General features: G+C 37.9%; 2 protein-coding genes across 2 annotated transcripts in view; one reads left to right on the forward strand and one right to left on the reverse strand.

The window, feature by feature from the left end:
* The window catches only part of Flo2 (flotillin-2), a 398,911-nt gene that overhangs the window by 265,227 nt on the left and 117,087 nt on the right, over positions 1-16,597 (reverse strand). The window lies entirely within an intron of this gene.
* Positions 15,696-16,597, forward strand: part of LOC140746463 (glucose dehydrogenase [FAD, quinone]-like) — a 31,458-nt gene continuing 30,556 nt past the window's right edge. The window contains exons 1-2 of the mRNA XM_073078615.1: positions 15,696-15,748; positions 16,073-16,277. Of these exons, the coding sequence (XP_072934716.1) occupies positions 15,696-15,748; positions 16,073-16,277 (258 nt within the window). The remainder of the gene's footprint in view (positions 15,749-16,072; positions 16,278-16,597) is intronic.

Below are 16,597 nucleotides of genomic sequence, written 5' to 3' on the forward strand. Positions count from 1 at the left end.
AAGTGAGCCTTTAAGGTATCAATTAGGCCAAGGGATATGTTTTGTACATGCATACGCCTGCCCATTGTCTTTTTTCGAGATATTTTACCTTCTTAGCTTATGATGATTAACTTTATCTAATCTAATCTGTTGACGTTTTTCTTATTTTAGATTTAATCCTCGTAAGCAAATAAATATTATTAATTATTGGATATTAAAATTAACATGAAGTGATGAATTTTAATAATTTTAATTTATCACTAATCAGAGTCCACGTCACGTCATAGCCAACGTGATCTATCTATCATTATTTAAAGGTTAAATAATGGATAGACATATTATTCAATGCTTCCCACATCTACCCGTCATTCTCTAATTCGTCAAACCTCATCCCGTCAGCTTTCCCCAAATGTGTGCTAATTGTACTAAACCTTTCAAATTGAAGATTCCATGTAAATTTAACAAAATTACCATTTCGTTGAAAACTGCCTTCGCTTTGGTTTATGGCACTATGATAGGGCATATTTCCTGTCGCTCGTGTTTACGTCCGCACACGCTTCCCACACGCATGCATTCAACTTACATTTTTTTTTATATATTTGAGCCTAACGATAAAGCAGACGTGCTACCTGATGGAAAGTAGTCAACGTCGCCTATGAACATTTGCAATACCAGTTGCGAAGAGACAGCAGTGAGCGCACACGCGCGACAGGAAAAGCGCCCAAAATGGTCCGTGAATTTTCTCAAATCTTTCGAAATTATGCAAACCGTTTACACATTTATCAACATTAACTCTGATTTATTTCCTCTACAAAGGTGCACCTCTTTTAATGATAGAGATACATAAATTAATTTCATTGTTTATTACCAAGAATCTGAATGCAAACAAAAGACCAGGAAGGATCATTTAATGTAAATGTTTCCACAAAAAGGATATTAAGATCACGCTATCATTCATCATCATCATCATCATCATCAACCCATTACTGTCCCACTGCTGGGCACGGGTCTCCTCTCAGAATGAGAAGGATTAGGCCATAGTCCACCGCGCTGGCCAAGTGCGTATTGGTAGACTTCACATACCGTTGAGTTTTTTATTTTTATAAATCTCTCAGGTATGCAGGTTTCCTCACGATGTTTTCCTTCACCGTTTAAGCAAGTGATAATTAATTTCTAATACGCACATAAATTTGAAAATCAGAGGTGCGTGCCTGGGATTTGAACCTCGGACCCCTCGATCGAGAGGCCGCGTTTCTTAACCACTAGGCTATCACTGCTATCGCTATCATTACTGGCATCGTAATTTATAAGTTTAAATGTCAGTATTAATCTTAAATACACATGATGTGAATGTATGTTCCGCTTTTTCTCATAGGGAGGGGACGAATATAGACACACGGTAGTGTATCAGCCAAGTTCAGAACAGAAATAGACAATATCGTTTATTGTGTAATATGTGTATAATTAAACCAAAATCTCTTAGAGTCGCAAAAAATTAAAAATCCGAGTTCCCACTCACTAGTACCTGATTGGCGTTGCCAGTACAAGCGGTGATAGTAGGTACGAATGCAATCAATACTACGTTCTACCCACCGCTCTCTAAATTAGTATTTAAGCTCGTTGCAGACTTAAAACTAAGCTAAACAAAAGCTGTAACATTAACTGTTTAGCTTATAAATAATCTAAAAATATATTAAAGCTGTCATGTGTGAGTCGGTGGTTATTTAGTAAACGTTAAACCTCAATTCCATCTTCTTCAACCAACTTACAATTAACCAATTTTTACTATTTATTGTTTTACTTGATCAGCAGTGATAGCCTAGTGGTTAAGAAACGCGGCCTATCGATCGAGGGGTCCAAGGTTCAAATCCCAGGCACGCACCTCTGATTTTCAAATTTATGTGCGTATTACTCATTAATTATCACTTGCTTAAACGGTGAAGGAAAACATCGTGAGGAAACCTGTATACCTGAGAGATTTATAAAAAAAAATCTCAAAGGTATGTGAAGTCTACCAATACGCACTTGACCAGCGCGGTGGACTATGGCCTAATCCTTCTCATTCTGAGGGGAGATCCGTGCCCAGCAGTGGGACAGTAATGGGTTGATGATAATTGTTTTACTTTGGACCTTCCACCATGAGCACCTTAAGTTAAACGCCTATGTGTATTGGCGTATTTATTGCACAGTAAAAACATATAACAGAACCGTTTTTAGGGTTCCGTATCCTAAAGGTAAAAACGGAAATCCTATTACTAAGACTTCGTTGTCTCTCCGTCCATCTATCACAGGGCTCTATCTCCTGTACCGTAATAGACATACACGTGAAATTATTACAGAGTATGTATAAAGGTGGCCACTAATAACAACAAATACTAAAAGTAAAAAAGTTGAAAGTAAATAAGGTTCTCCATACAAGAAATCGCTATTTCTCAACGTTTTTCGCTTTACCTATTGAATCGTAATACGTAGACAGTTCAAATTTTCACAATATATTTATTTCAGTGGCTGTTATAATAAAAAATACTAAGAAATGAAAAAAATATGATAATGTTGGTGATACAGAACCCACCGCGTGCGAGTTCGACTTGCACTTGGCCAATTTTTTTTTTTATGAATAGTCATCAAAATGCAATGTTCAAATTGCAAAATACATGCATAACTATGCTTTTTTCTTTCTTTTCATAGACCTTTAACCAATCGTGGTTACCAAATACACGTCGAACTTACAATCCGAACGAAAACCCTTAGTATGAGTTTTTACGTTTTTACAAAAATTACTGTTTTGTTATTTGTTTACGTATTTGCCCATACATTTCCAATCAGCGCCCCTAGCGGATTGTATCAGAACTGTGGGAAATATATGGGAAATACGTAAACAAAAACAAAAACAGTCATTTTTGTAAAAACGTAAAAACTCATACTAAGGGTACTGAACCGAAACCTGAGTATTAAACGATTATTTTGGCATTGAATTTGACATATAAGTGACTAGATAATAGGTTACAAATGTCAAAATCTCTTTAATAATGACTGCATTACAACACACTCATATCACAGTATAAGGATATACAGTATTTTATCTTCATACAAACGCACGAAACGCAAGCCACGCCTACTCGCCTCGAGGTAAGTAAACACTCGGTACACGCAGTGTCGTGAATGTGCCACGGTGACGAGCGGGTGATGTGACGGTTTTTTTAGAAGTATATTTTTTTGTTTCATGAATAATATGGCGAAGAAAAGTTATAGACTATATTGTGCTGTTTTTAGTTGCTTCAATTCATCAATAACACATCCAGATATAACATTTTTTAAACTGCCTGGAAACTCCGAAAGGTAAGACAATTACAATGATTTTTATGTTAATACTAGATACTTAATCTACTAGGTACTACTACTACTAAATTAGATTAGTTTTTAATTAATATAATTTGATATTTAAAAAAATACGTATTATTGTTGTAATTTTGGTTCAGTAGACAGGTGTTAGTTTGTTATTTGAGGTTATCCCTCTTCTAAATTAATAGAATAAAACTATATCAGACGACCCGCATGGCGGAGCGGCCACCATACCGGTCTGACGCGCAAAGGGTCCAGGGTTCGATCCCCGGCCAGACAGATGTCTAAATGATGAATTTAGATTTCTGTTTCTGGGTCTGGGTGTTTGTGTATTTGTCTATGTGTGTGTACATGGCACCCACGACACAGGGAATCCTATGAGGGGCTGTGAGTGTAGAAAGCGTTTATTTAGCGTTTATTTCTTCGACCAATTTACAACTTTTATTATTCCCGCGCAAAATAAAACTCGAAACTGTTGATAAACGAAGGGCTTGCTTGCACAACGCACGCGTCGTATTTATTCGTCGTCGCGCGGCGCAACAAAGGCTTAGGGCGTGGCTTAGCAGCCTTTCGGCACCCGTTTGTTCGCGCGATATGCCGCCGAGGGACTATTCTGAATGAGGTAATATAAATATTAGAAAATGAGAATTGATCTTAATTTATTTAGATCAATATTTTATTATTGTTGTATTATTTTAAGATCGTCAAAAATAAGAAACTACCATTTGAAAAGTATTTTCTTGATAGGTCAACACCTTTGTTTACATTTTGGACACCCAATTATGAATCGGAGTATAGATTATATTAAAATTATTATTAAATATTTAAACTAAATTTTGCATAATTTGTGTTAATTTATAAGCTATCATGTCGAACATATTTCATATTTTATTGTTGTAACTGTCAAGTACCCAATTATAAGAATAGTTTTTATTACGTAATATATACATATTAAGAAACATAACATGCATTTTCATTCAACACTTTCTATATAATTAACTATAGCATTCATTTGTTTAAATAAAAAAATACAACATTTACAATCAAAAAATTAAAAAGAAAGTCAAGTATGCAGATGTAATTAAAAAACTGTAGGCAGGCAGCCCTAACGCGTTACCGTGCCCAGCGCAACCGTAGGTATCTAATTCAAGGTCAGGGCCGAGTTAAATTACTGTATATCCTTATACTGTGCTCATATGTCGGGGGCAGCACTAACGAGTAATTGTATTAATACACTAACTTCTGTCCGCAGCTTTACCTGGGGTAAAAAATATTCAATTCAACATTCTTATTCTTATATTCCCACGGGATTTTAATAAATTACACGTGATTTTCCCTTTCCCTTAAAACAAACCGACGACAAGACGAATTTAAGGACAATTCATATATTAAAATACGTCAAGCCGTTTAGATTGTAGGGCTTGCCAAAGAATAAGACGTAGGTATAATACTACGCATTGTCGAAAAGCATACGCATTCGAGTAAAAAATCTATTAAATGTAGATACTATGCCTTTCAGTACTTTTAAATCGGCGTCAAAAACTCTCATAATTATGTACACTTTATATATACGGCTTAAATTACACGTCCAACTATACTATAGTTGGACGTGTAATTGTGATAGGAGTAGCAGAGCTATTTCGACAATTTTGATTTCGTGATAGATGCATAATAACAGCACCGGACTTCTCAGTCGCTAAGCTTAGAAAATGGAACTTCCACCCGGGCAAGCTTTATTTTTTTATTTTACAAAGTTGTTAGATTAGTTTGAAGACTGTCGTGTGTGTACACTTACCATGAGTTTTCAAAACATCCCACATTTTTACGTTACATTTACTCAATTCATTATTCTGTTCCATTTGCTTCAGTAGACTGAGTAACCGTAACAATAAGTAAGTGCTCAAGTCTTTTTGTCTGCCTCACATGTTCGCAAAAAGGAGAGACAAAACATAAAGTGCCATTTTGTCAATTTAGACGTTTAATGTTACGTTACTGGCACTATTGTTCGGATACTATCCGCTAGGGGCGCTGATTGGAATTTGTATGGACAAAAACGTAAACAAATACCAAAACAGTCATATTTGCCAAAACTTAAAAACTCATGGTAAGGGTACTGATGTGTTTAGAGAAAGGTATTTTTCGGAGTCGGTCCAACTTACTCTCCTAGCAACGTATCTGTGGCTGATGTAGGATTCTGTCTTCTCTAGGATTGATTACAGACTCCATGGCGGCAGTAGCCACTTATTATCAGTTGCAATAGAGTTATTGTGAAAACATGCATTGAGAAAAAAACATTTAAAATTATCCTTGTAATTCTCAAAGTATATCAATATTCACTTGCCCAGCGTTAGCTATGAGCTCAACACTTTTGAAAAATACCCGTTCCCAGCAGTGAGACGATAATGGGATAATGATGATGATAGATTAGTAACAATAAAAAACAATACGAAATATTGTAATTTGTAATCATTACGAATATATAAAAAAGGCAAAAAATTGCAACATGCTCATCATAACATCACTCTGTCTTTGTACTCGTATCTTTTTTCTTTATAACCATCATGCTGGCATAATGCATATCTTTTTGTTATATATCTATATTGTAAATCAATTTTTGCCTGTTTCTTAGAGTTTTTTTATAATATAGGAGTTGCAGACGAACATGCAGTCCACCTGATAGTGAGTGGCTTCTGCCGCCCATGGACATCTGTAATCAACCCCAGGTACGATTACATATTACTACAAGGTCGCCTACAGATGCGTCGCTACACCTGAGGACTAAGCTTGAACGCCTCCGAAAAGTATGCCTCCTTACGCCACCCTTCAAACCCGAACACACCAGCGCTAACACTTCTGTTAATAGGCAGAAAAAGGTGTCGAACCAGAAAGGGTTCTACCTTCAAAAACAAAAATCGCGCGGAATTATTTTGATAAAAGATGTTTAAATCTTATAATTAGAATTTTATCATCACATCAACGCAACTGGAGTCCCCTAAGAGTGTTGCCCCGTTGAGCTCCACCATGGTGAGGTGTGGCTCACCATGGTGAAGCTCATGGTACCATGGTTTTATTTTTATAATATAAGAGTAGCAGATGAGCATGCAGTCCACCTGATGGTAAGTGGCTACTGCCGCCCATGGACATCTGTAATTAACCCCAGATAGGATTAAATATTCCTACCTGAGGTCGGCCACAGATGCGCCGCTACCCCTGAGGACTAAGCTGAAACGCCTCGGATAAGTCTGTCTCCCTTACCACACCCTTCAAAACGGAACACAGCAGCGCTTAACACTGCTGTTATTAGGTAGAAATAGGTGTGGCGGTGGTGCCGCCGGAATCAAACCACAAAGGGTTCTACCACCTTCCCACAAAGGGTTCTACCACCTAGAAACCCAGGTCAACCAGGTTCAACTAGGGTCAAATACTTATATTGACGTTTTAATTAAATATAATGGAATTTTAGAAACATTAATAAGATTGGAAAATATATTAATAAATGTCGTCATGGAGAGATAGATATATGATCGTTTTTTAATTTCCTTTGTTTGCGCAATGTTTTTACAAATGTGTTCTACAAATAATTAACAAAAACTATAGGATTGTGCAACTGAATGGTTTTAATGAAGTGTTTCATTTTTTGGGGTTATTTTATTTAATGATACACGCTTTTTGTTGATAAATTATCATTTATCATTGTGGTCATTGAAATGGTTACGATGAATAGATTTTATTATTTGGTTGTTTTTTGCTGATCAAAAGAAATACAACAGACACATTTACTGCTTTATAACATTTCTTAGAAGCCAAAGATTTTACAAACTTTTTATAGAATAAGAAGTAGACAAAAAGCTTCGAGTATGCAATCTAACGTTAAGTGGTAACTGCATAACCGTATATGATTATCTACGTTAAGTTGAACCTAGGGCTTAAGCATCCACTGTCCCTGTAGTTCCGGGACCAGAATAGGGCTACGGTATCCCCTGCATGTTGTAAAAGGGGGCTTCCGGGGCTGCGGACGGTAAGAGTGGGAGCTCAAACCACCCGGCCAGCGACCCCGGGAAGGACGGCGGTATGTGTGGTCGCATACCGTCGTGCACACCAGACGGTGTGACGAGCGTCAAGCTCACCTGGGCGGAGCCCGACAGGGCACTGCGCTTAGATCCCGGAGTCCTCTACACAGCGCCGAGGACGGCCACCGGGGGGGTTTTAGTGCGCTCCCACGGCACGGGGTACCTTTTGAAGGTTTCCCCCTCGTCAACAAAAAATGGCTAGTATCGTATTAGTTGCCAATGTTAGAGCATTATTAAGTAGATATTAAAATGTAATAAATATTTTTATACTATTTATTAACTGGGAAATAAAATACTATTCGAGCACGTTTAATAGTCCCACATATGTTTTCTTCGTTTTTCCGAAGTTTCTTTATAAATAACATCGAAATGCAACTAAACTGATATTTAAATGTCAATTCAAGGACTTGTATGTACGTGCATGTATGTGAGGTATATAATTTTAAGTCGTATAAATTTTAGCCACATCAGATTATTTATACACAGTTAAAAATAATTTGAAGGTGGTCGAACACTTCACGGTTTGTCTCAGGAGACAACACAGTAACACTTGTTTCTGTTTTATAGCAACAGTAATAAACGCTGCTGTGTTCCACTTAGAAGCATGTGGTAAGGGAGACATACGAGTACATATCAGAGGGAACTTAGTCCTCAGAGGTAGCAAAGCATCTCAGGCCGGCCTTACGAAACGAAATCCACTTTGTCCTTGCCCCGGATACAAACTTTTCTTTCCGAGAGTTTAAAACATATAGTAATATTGGTTTTGTTGTCGATTGATTTTATTAATTCTTTTAATTATATGAGTTCTATACAAAAAAATTATACATGTCCTACATGCCACTTGGCCAGCGAGGTAGCCCTTAATTTGGGAGGAAACTCTTTCTGAACAGTAGGACTGTGATGTTGTGACGACGATACTGTAAATATTTGAAATAATTTCAAAAAATGCACATTGCAAAAAATACCGTGCAGCAGAGACTTAAGATACGCAAATAATTTTAGGTCTAATTTTTTGATTCGAATAATTCGGTTTTTGGTGTCCTTTTTTAAGACTAAGTGATTTTTCCTGAATTAAAACGAGTGTCAAAAAACGAAAGTCGTTGTAACTGGTTCAGATCGAAATATATTGGAAGGACTTTGTAATGTAAATGTGGTCAAACAAATACCATCGGTTACTTGTAAGAAACAGCTATCAATTGTAGCTCACTGAAAAGTTCAGATTTTATAATCAATAAATGTGTTACTTACATATTAGATTTTTTTGGGGTGTCAATTTCTTTATTATTAACACGACTGAATTTTTAGCCACAAATAATAAATAAATAAATAAACGCTTTCTACACTCACAGCCCCACACTAGGATTCCCTGTGTCGTGGGTGCCATGGACACACACATAGACAAATACACAAACACCCAGACCCAGAAACAGAAATATAAATTCGTCATTTAGATATCTGTCTGGCCGGGGATCGAACCCGGGACCCTTTGCCCGTCAGACCGGTATGGTGGCCGCTCCGCCACGCGGGTCGTCCCCGGAAATTGCGTTCCCGGAACTTGGTGTAGCACAGCCGTGCGTCTGTCTAGTCAACTATAATTCCAATAACATTTATAACAGAAAATACTAGTTTCAAGTAAACTGCGGAACAGCGTGAATAAAAGATAAAATGAACTAAAATATTTCAATACGGAATAGTCGTGAAATAACTGCAGTGAATTTATCGAATGCAATGTTCTCATGAGTATACCTAAAATAAATTAAATGGATGCATTTTATAAATTTCACAAACGCCATTTTCAAACTGATTTCTTTAGATAATTTGTTTTTAAGATTGATGGAGCAAAGGAGCATACAGTTACCCTTATCAACACACACAGGGGTCTGTGTGTTGATAAAGGTAACTGGGTAAGGACCTACCCTTATAAAACACGAAAGGTTTCAGTGTGTTTACACGACCGTACGAAAATCATACAAAACCGTGATAACCTCTTCATTTTAAACTTTGTCTGCCTGAAAAGCCGAGTATTAAGAACGACTAGACCGATTATGAGACAACTTTCGTTCAAATATAAACAAGTTTACACATTTGGCTTATAGGCACAAATATGTAAATCTCCACATGTCATAGCACTTACAATAAATAGAGTCATAATGTAATGTATTTTATAATCAATATTATATATTAATATATACTAATACTATAAAGAGGAAAAGTTTGTTTGTTTGTTTGATTGTAATGAATAGGCTCAAAAACTACTGGACCGATTTTAAAAATTCTTTCACCATTCTAAAGCTACATTAACCACGAGTAACATAGGCTATATTTTATATGAAATATATTTGATAAATAGATTTTGAGGCGGTACAAAGTTTGCCGGGTCAACTACTTAATTATATTTGTTTACTCAGACAATAACTACATTTTATCGTAGTTATTCGTAATATGTCTTTATCATTGCAACAATACTATACTTAATGCACTTTATTGAACATTTTTGTGCCAATAAATAGTTCAAATTTTTTAAACCATTAACTACAGTCAAAACTGGTTCAAGAGGTTTAATAGCCATTATGAACCATAACTAACAAACAATAATATGCCTTATTCAGTTTGAATACAGGGTTTAACCGCTTGATGGTATTGGCATTGGCAATGGCATTGGTACGCAATATGGACTCATTAAGAAAAAATAATTGGCCAAGTGCAAGTCGAATTTGCACACGGAGGGTTCCTTACTGATTTTCAAATTTATGTGCGTATTAGAAATTAATTACCACTTGTTTAAACGGTGAAGGAAAACATCGTGAGGAAACCTGCCTACCTGAGAGATTTATAAAAAAAATCTCAAAGGTATGTGAAGTCTACCAATACGCACTTGGCCAGCGCGGTGGACTATGGAGTGTGGAGCACAGCAGTGGGACAGTAATGGGTTGATGATGATGATGATAATGATGGGTTCCTTACCACCAACAATTTCATTTATATTTTGTTATTTTTAGTATTTATATATTTTATAGTATTAAAATAGCAGGCGTGGAAGTAAATACATTGTGAAAATTTGAACTGTCTACCTATTACGGTTAAGTAGATAAAGCGAAAGACGTCGGAAAATAGCGGTTTCTAGTATGGCGACCTCCATGTATTTGCATTTTTTTTTTTAGTATTTGTTGTTATAGTGGCCACTATTACACATACTCTGTAAATATTTAAAATATCTGTCTATAACGATTCAGGAGATAAAGCCCTGAGATAGACAGCGGAGTCTTAGTAATATGGTTTCGTTTTTCCCCATTGGACACGGAACCCTTATGATGTCTACTTAGCAATTACTATTTCCTTAATTTAATTGTTTTAAGTACACTTAACAGAGTACAAGTGTTTAGTGACACAAACCGGAAGAAAGTAAGGATTTTTTCTTGTATAATGCAGCATCAAATCTGTATTATTTTCGTGAGGTAAGTTAATATTATTTTTACAATCTATACATGACACATAAATCAGGGGTCTAAGTTCGAATCTTAGCCTTTAAGATTTTAAAGTGATGTCCGTATTCACAATGTATTACTTGCTTATTATTAGAAAGGAAGAAAAACATCTATATATATATATATAACTCAAAGGTGACTGACTGACATAGTGTTCTATCAACGCACAGCCCAAACCACTGGAAGGATCGGGCTGAAATTTGGCATGCAGGTAGATGTTATGACGTAAGCATCCGCTAAGAAAGGATTCTGATCAATTCTACCCCCAAGGGGATGAAAATATTACTTCGTAACGCGAGCGAAGCCGCGGGCAAATATTATATATAACGGCGCGTTTTTATATAGATATAACGGGTACTCAAGATACGCGGTTTTTTAATTTCGTTTTGCCGACATTTCGAACAAGTTGCATGCGTCGTGCGTGTACGCCGTGCCCACGATCCACGCCGTACATATTTGTCGTGTATAGCGATTTAACGGGTTCAGTTCCGGAACTAGAATAAGGCCCAGGGTATCCCCTGCCTGTCATAAGAGACGCCTATACGGGAACTTCCGGAGTTGCGAGTGGCAAGAGTAGGAGCTTGTGCAAGCGACCCTGAAAGAACGGCGGTATGTGTGGTCGCATACCGTCGTGCACGCTAGACGGTGTGGCGAGCGACATGCTCACCCGGGCGGAGCCCGACGGGGCAACACGCTAAGAGGACTCCGGTTGCGTTCCTTCCGTTCCGTGGAAACCCACGGGAGGTTTTTGGTGCGGTTAAAATCCCACATAACGCTGTGTCACTCCCACGGTACCGGGTACCTTTTGAAGGTTTCACCTCATAAAAAAAAATATGGATGCATAATAATGTATATGGACAACGTCTTTTTAGTAACTCAACGTGGACAGTGATTAACCTTAACAGATTTCCTGGTGAAGTGTGAAACTGAAGGTAGTACTGCAACTATTAGCTAGTTGACGACTGACGACGAATTCATTCGGGAACCTTTGAGTTTTTATCATTAATACTTAAACTGCAGTGTTCAGGTATGAAGGGCGTTGTGAGAAGAATGTACTTATTGGAGGCGTTTCAACTTAGCCCTCAGGGTCAATGCACTTGCGATCAATCTTAGGTAGGACTTCTCTTCTCTGGGGTGTTATAACATCCACGTAGAACTGGGATTCTTCCTGAAGCCGATCACTGATGCGTTATTGCTCCTGAGGTCTATGACGATAACCTCAAATGAAAGTCAGTCGGCATCCATATCTTCCACGTTAGAAATAATTTGGGCGGTGGTACCTCCGCGGTCAGTGATAACCTCTCACACACCTCTGATTTCTCAAAGTTATCTGTGTATTACAAATTATTTATCACTTGCTTTAAGGGTTAAGAAAAACATCGTGAGAAAACTTGCATACCTAAAAGATATTTTTAAAAAATCTCAAAGGTAAAGTCTACCAATTCGAACTCGGCCAGCGCGGTAAACTATGGCTTAATCCTTCTCATTCTGAGAGGAGACCCGTGCCCAGCAGGACAGTGACCGGTTTATGACGACCTCCGCGGTCGAACCATACTGATTATACCACCTTTTTAAATCGACTCATAGTAAGTCCAATGGTATTTAAAAATATATATAAACCACAAACATACATTCCAATTCAATGTATCTTATTAACTTGATGGTAAGTTCCTGTTATGTCAAGGATATAAAAAACTAAATGCGTACGTATTATCTTTTAACCAACAATTTGGTTTATTAATTTCAATTATAATTTATAATTGTGTAAGCATTAATCACATGAAAATTAAACCGATATTTCCTTTGTAGGCGTTGCAAGTTAATTGAATTATTTTAGTGTCAAATAATATACACCATTAAGGCTGACCACTCAATCGCGACTATTGAATGAGCGATAGTTGCGCTACTTTTACTTTTGTCGCATACTGCTTGTTTGTATAATATTTAATTTTATTCGAAAAGTCGATTATCTATCGATGCATAAGCTACTAGAAAGTCGCCGAGCAACTAAGACAGTCGCGTTAAACTTTGTCGCTAAGGCTACCAGTTGCTCCAACGTTAGTAGCCAATGGGATCAGCCTAATGATACTTTGAAGGTGGTAGAACCTTTTTTGGTTCGACTCCGGCAGCACAACCGCCACACCTATATCTGCCTCATAACCGCAGTGTTAAGCGCTGTCGTGTTCTGGTGCAGGGTGTGGTAAGGGAGAAACACATTTCCGCGGCGTTCCAGCTTAGTCCTCAGGGGTAGGGGTGCATCTATGGCCGACCTCAGGTAGGAATATCTAATCGTATCCGGAGTTGATTACAGATGTCCATGGGCGGCAGTAGCCACTTACGATTAGGTGGACTGCATGCTCGTCTGCTACTCCTATATTATAAAAAAACTTACTATCTAAGTGTGTTTATACTTAGAATATTAAATATACTGGAATACCGATCGCCACCATCCTGGCCGCGTCTTTTATGCCGCATATTTTTGGATACGCTTATAAATCTTTTTTTCGAACGAAACATATACCTACTTATGTCTTTTAAAAATTTTAAAAATATATTACTACTCTAATTAGTCTCGCTATGAGTTTTATGGAAGTATAAAAAATAACAAATTAACACCTCAGTGTAACGATCAAACGTCAAACAGTCGGTCCTTGAACCCAAAAGACCAATTGATAAGTAAGATCGAATAATTTATCAAGAAAAATATATATTACTGCTGCTGACCCAGCATACTTTGTACCGCCTCAAAATCTATTTATCATAATATTTGATATAAAATATATTATATGAAATATATTTGATAAATAGATTTGCCGAGTCAGCTAATTAATAGTTAAAGGGAAAAACTCTGAAATATAGCGATTTTGTATATTAATTGATCACCCTCTTTTATTTTTAGTATTTTGAAAAATTTAAGTACTCGTATCTTATTTATTGTTTTTATTACCATAATAGATGGTTCAATAGATAGAGCTCTGAGATAGACGGACAGACAGCTGTGGCTAAGTAATAAAACTATATAAGAGCAGTCACAGAAACTACATAGATGGTAATGAATGTAGTTTAAAAACAAATAGATAGAAGAAGTTATTTGTATTGTAATTGTATAGTTTACATCGTAAGATACATACCACAACAGTTCTCAGAAACATAGAAAATTAATCAATTAGATAGTAAGCATGGCTGGAATTTAACCACACATTGTTCCATCGTCAGGGAATACCCGTGGTTACAAGCCACTTGTAACCGATACATACATACTTGTGCCTATTCACACGTACTACACACGTGAAAGGTGGTAGAGCCAGCTGGGTTCGAGCGGGGAAGTACCACTGCCACGCCCATTTCTAAAAACAGACCTTGCAGTCCACCTGATGATAGTTGACTATCACTACCTATGTGCATCTATGATCAACACCAAAAAAGATAAGAATACCCTCTGAAGCCGGCCACAGTTGCATTCCTACCCTTGAGGATAAAGTTAGAACGCCTTACATAAGTATGTTACACACATAACTTTACTGGTATGGATGGATGGTGGCCATACACTTAAATCCAAAACAGCGCTTAATACCGCTGTTATAAGGTAGAAATAGCTGCGGCCGTGGACCCTCCAGAATCGAACCACATAAACGCTAAACGCTTCCTACACTCACAGCCCCACACTAGGATTCCCTGTGCCGTGGGTGCCATGGACACACACATAAATAAATACACAAACAGAAAAAGAAAACTAAATTCATCATTTAGATATCTGTCTGACCGGGAATCGAACCCGGGACCCTTTGCGCGTCAGACCGGTATGGTGACCGGTCCGCCACGCGGGTCGTCACATAGGATTCCAATACCTACACTTTGTGGTACACGTGAAGACACATACTCGTACGTGACACGATATTCACACGATACAATTATTGCCTACAACTGGTTAGGCGTAAAGGCCAGAGTATATTATGTATCGTATACATTGTATCATAAACCTTACCTTTCTTTGTGATCTTGCGCGGTCATTGCGTCAGACTGACGTATATATTTAATAATATACCTTTGGTCCATCGGTTTTATTTCCGTTATCGATTACGATTATATGGGATTCTTACCGCACTAAAGCCCCCCCTCGGGGCTGCGTTGAAGACTCCGGGATCTCCAGGGAACGCAACCGGAGTCCTATAAGCGCGATTGCCCCATCGGGCTCCTCCCAGGTGAGAATAAGCTCGCCACATCCTCTGTGTGTACAACGGCATGCGGCCACACATACCGCCGTCGTTCCCAGGGTCGCTGGCCGGGTGGTTCGAGCTCCCAATCTTGCCGCACACTACCCCGGAAGCCCCTTTTAGTCGCCTCTTACGACAGGCAGGGGATACCGTAGCCCTATTTTGGTCCCGGAACTACAGGGACAACTCCAATAGGCGTAGTGGTTGAAACTCAGCCTCCCGATGGGTGGGTCAAAAGTCCGACTGCCAGCTACTCACCGATTTTTCGAAGTTACGAGTATGTGCGTATTAACACTTTCACAGTTATAACATTCAGAAATTAATGAATCTCATTAATTTCTAATGTTATTACTGTGAAAGGACAAAGATCTTAAGGAATGTTCTACAATTAAAGAGTAGCTAACGAGCTAGCAGTTTACTTGATGGTAAGCGACTGCCGCCCATGGGCATCTGTTATCAAGCCCAGATAAGATTCATACCTGAGATGCACCACTATCCTTAAGAACTAATGCCTCGGAATGCCTCGGAAAAGTATGTATCCTTTACCACACCCTTCAAACCGGAACACAGCAGCGCTTAACACTACAGGCAATAGGCAAAAAAAGATGTGGCGGTGGTGGTACCGGAGTCGAACCACAGAACCATTCTACCACCAAAGGTTTGTTGGTATAATATTATTATTTATTGAGTTTTAAGGTAGTACACACGAATGATTCACGCCAAATTTAATTTTATACTGATTTGTATTAACAAATCATTTATTATTTTTATAATATTGTAAAACAAGTTATGCTGACATGACAGATTCCTGAAATTGAGATCATAGGTAATGAAAGTTCAATGACACAAAGACTTCCACAAAAATGTACTTACGTATATAAAATTATTTTTGTATATTGTGTATAAGACTTTTTTATATTGTCCCTGTTACCTTAATAATACAGTTCCTGTATATGAAGACTGATAATTAATTAATTCACAGCATAATATGCGTGTTTCCTGCATCGCCACATGACGGTGCGGTGTTCGACGCCATCACGGGCTTCCTGGCCGACGCCGCGTCTATCCGACATGAGGAACCAGCTGATGCTGATCACATAGACACGGAATACGACTTTGTGATCATTGGAGCTGGCAGCGCTGGATGTGTGCTGAGTAACCGGCTGACTGAAGTTAAACATTTTAATGTAAGGTTTTTTACATTTATTTATTTATTTTATCTAATAAATTTTTGTGTGTAAGGAGCAAATCTTACCAATGAATTTTAAATTCGTTAACCTCAATTAATTGAGCTGAAATTTTTGTACACACGTTTGGTTGCAAGATTACTTTAATGGTCATAAATCAAATATGGTGGACGTTCCTAGATGTCAAACGGACTAAATTTAATACATCCTTCGGTTTTAGGGCTCGAACACAAAACTGCGATGCGACGCGATGCGAATTCGCAACGCAGAAAATTGCGATGCGAATTGCTGCGATGCGATATCGTGCGGCGTAGCGTCTC

This window comes from Epargyreus clarus, unplaced genomic scaffold (genome assembly GCF_041222505.1).
Source record: "Epargyreus clarus isolate Ecla_fem2 unplaced genomic scaffold, WU_Ecla_fem_2.2 ptg000012l, whole genome shotgun sequence".
NCBI classification, from domain to species: Eukaryota; Metazoa; Arthropoda; class Insecta; order Lepidoptera; family Hesperiidae; genus Epargyreus; species Epargyreus clarus.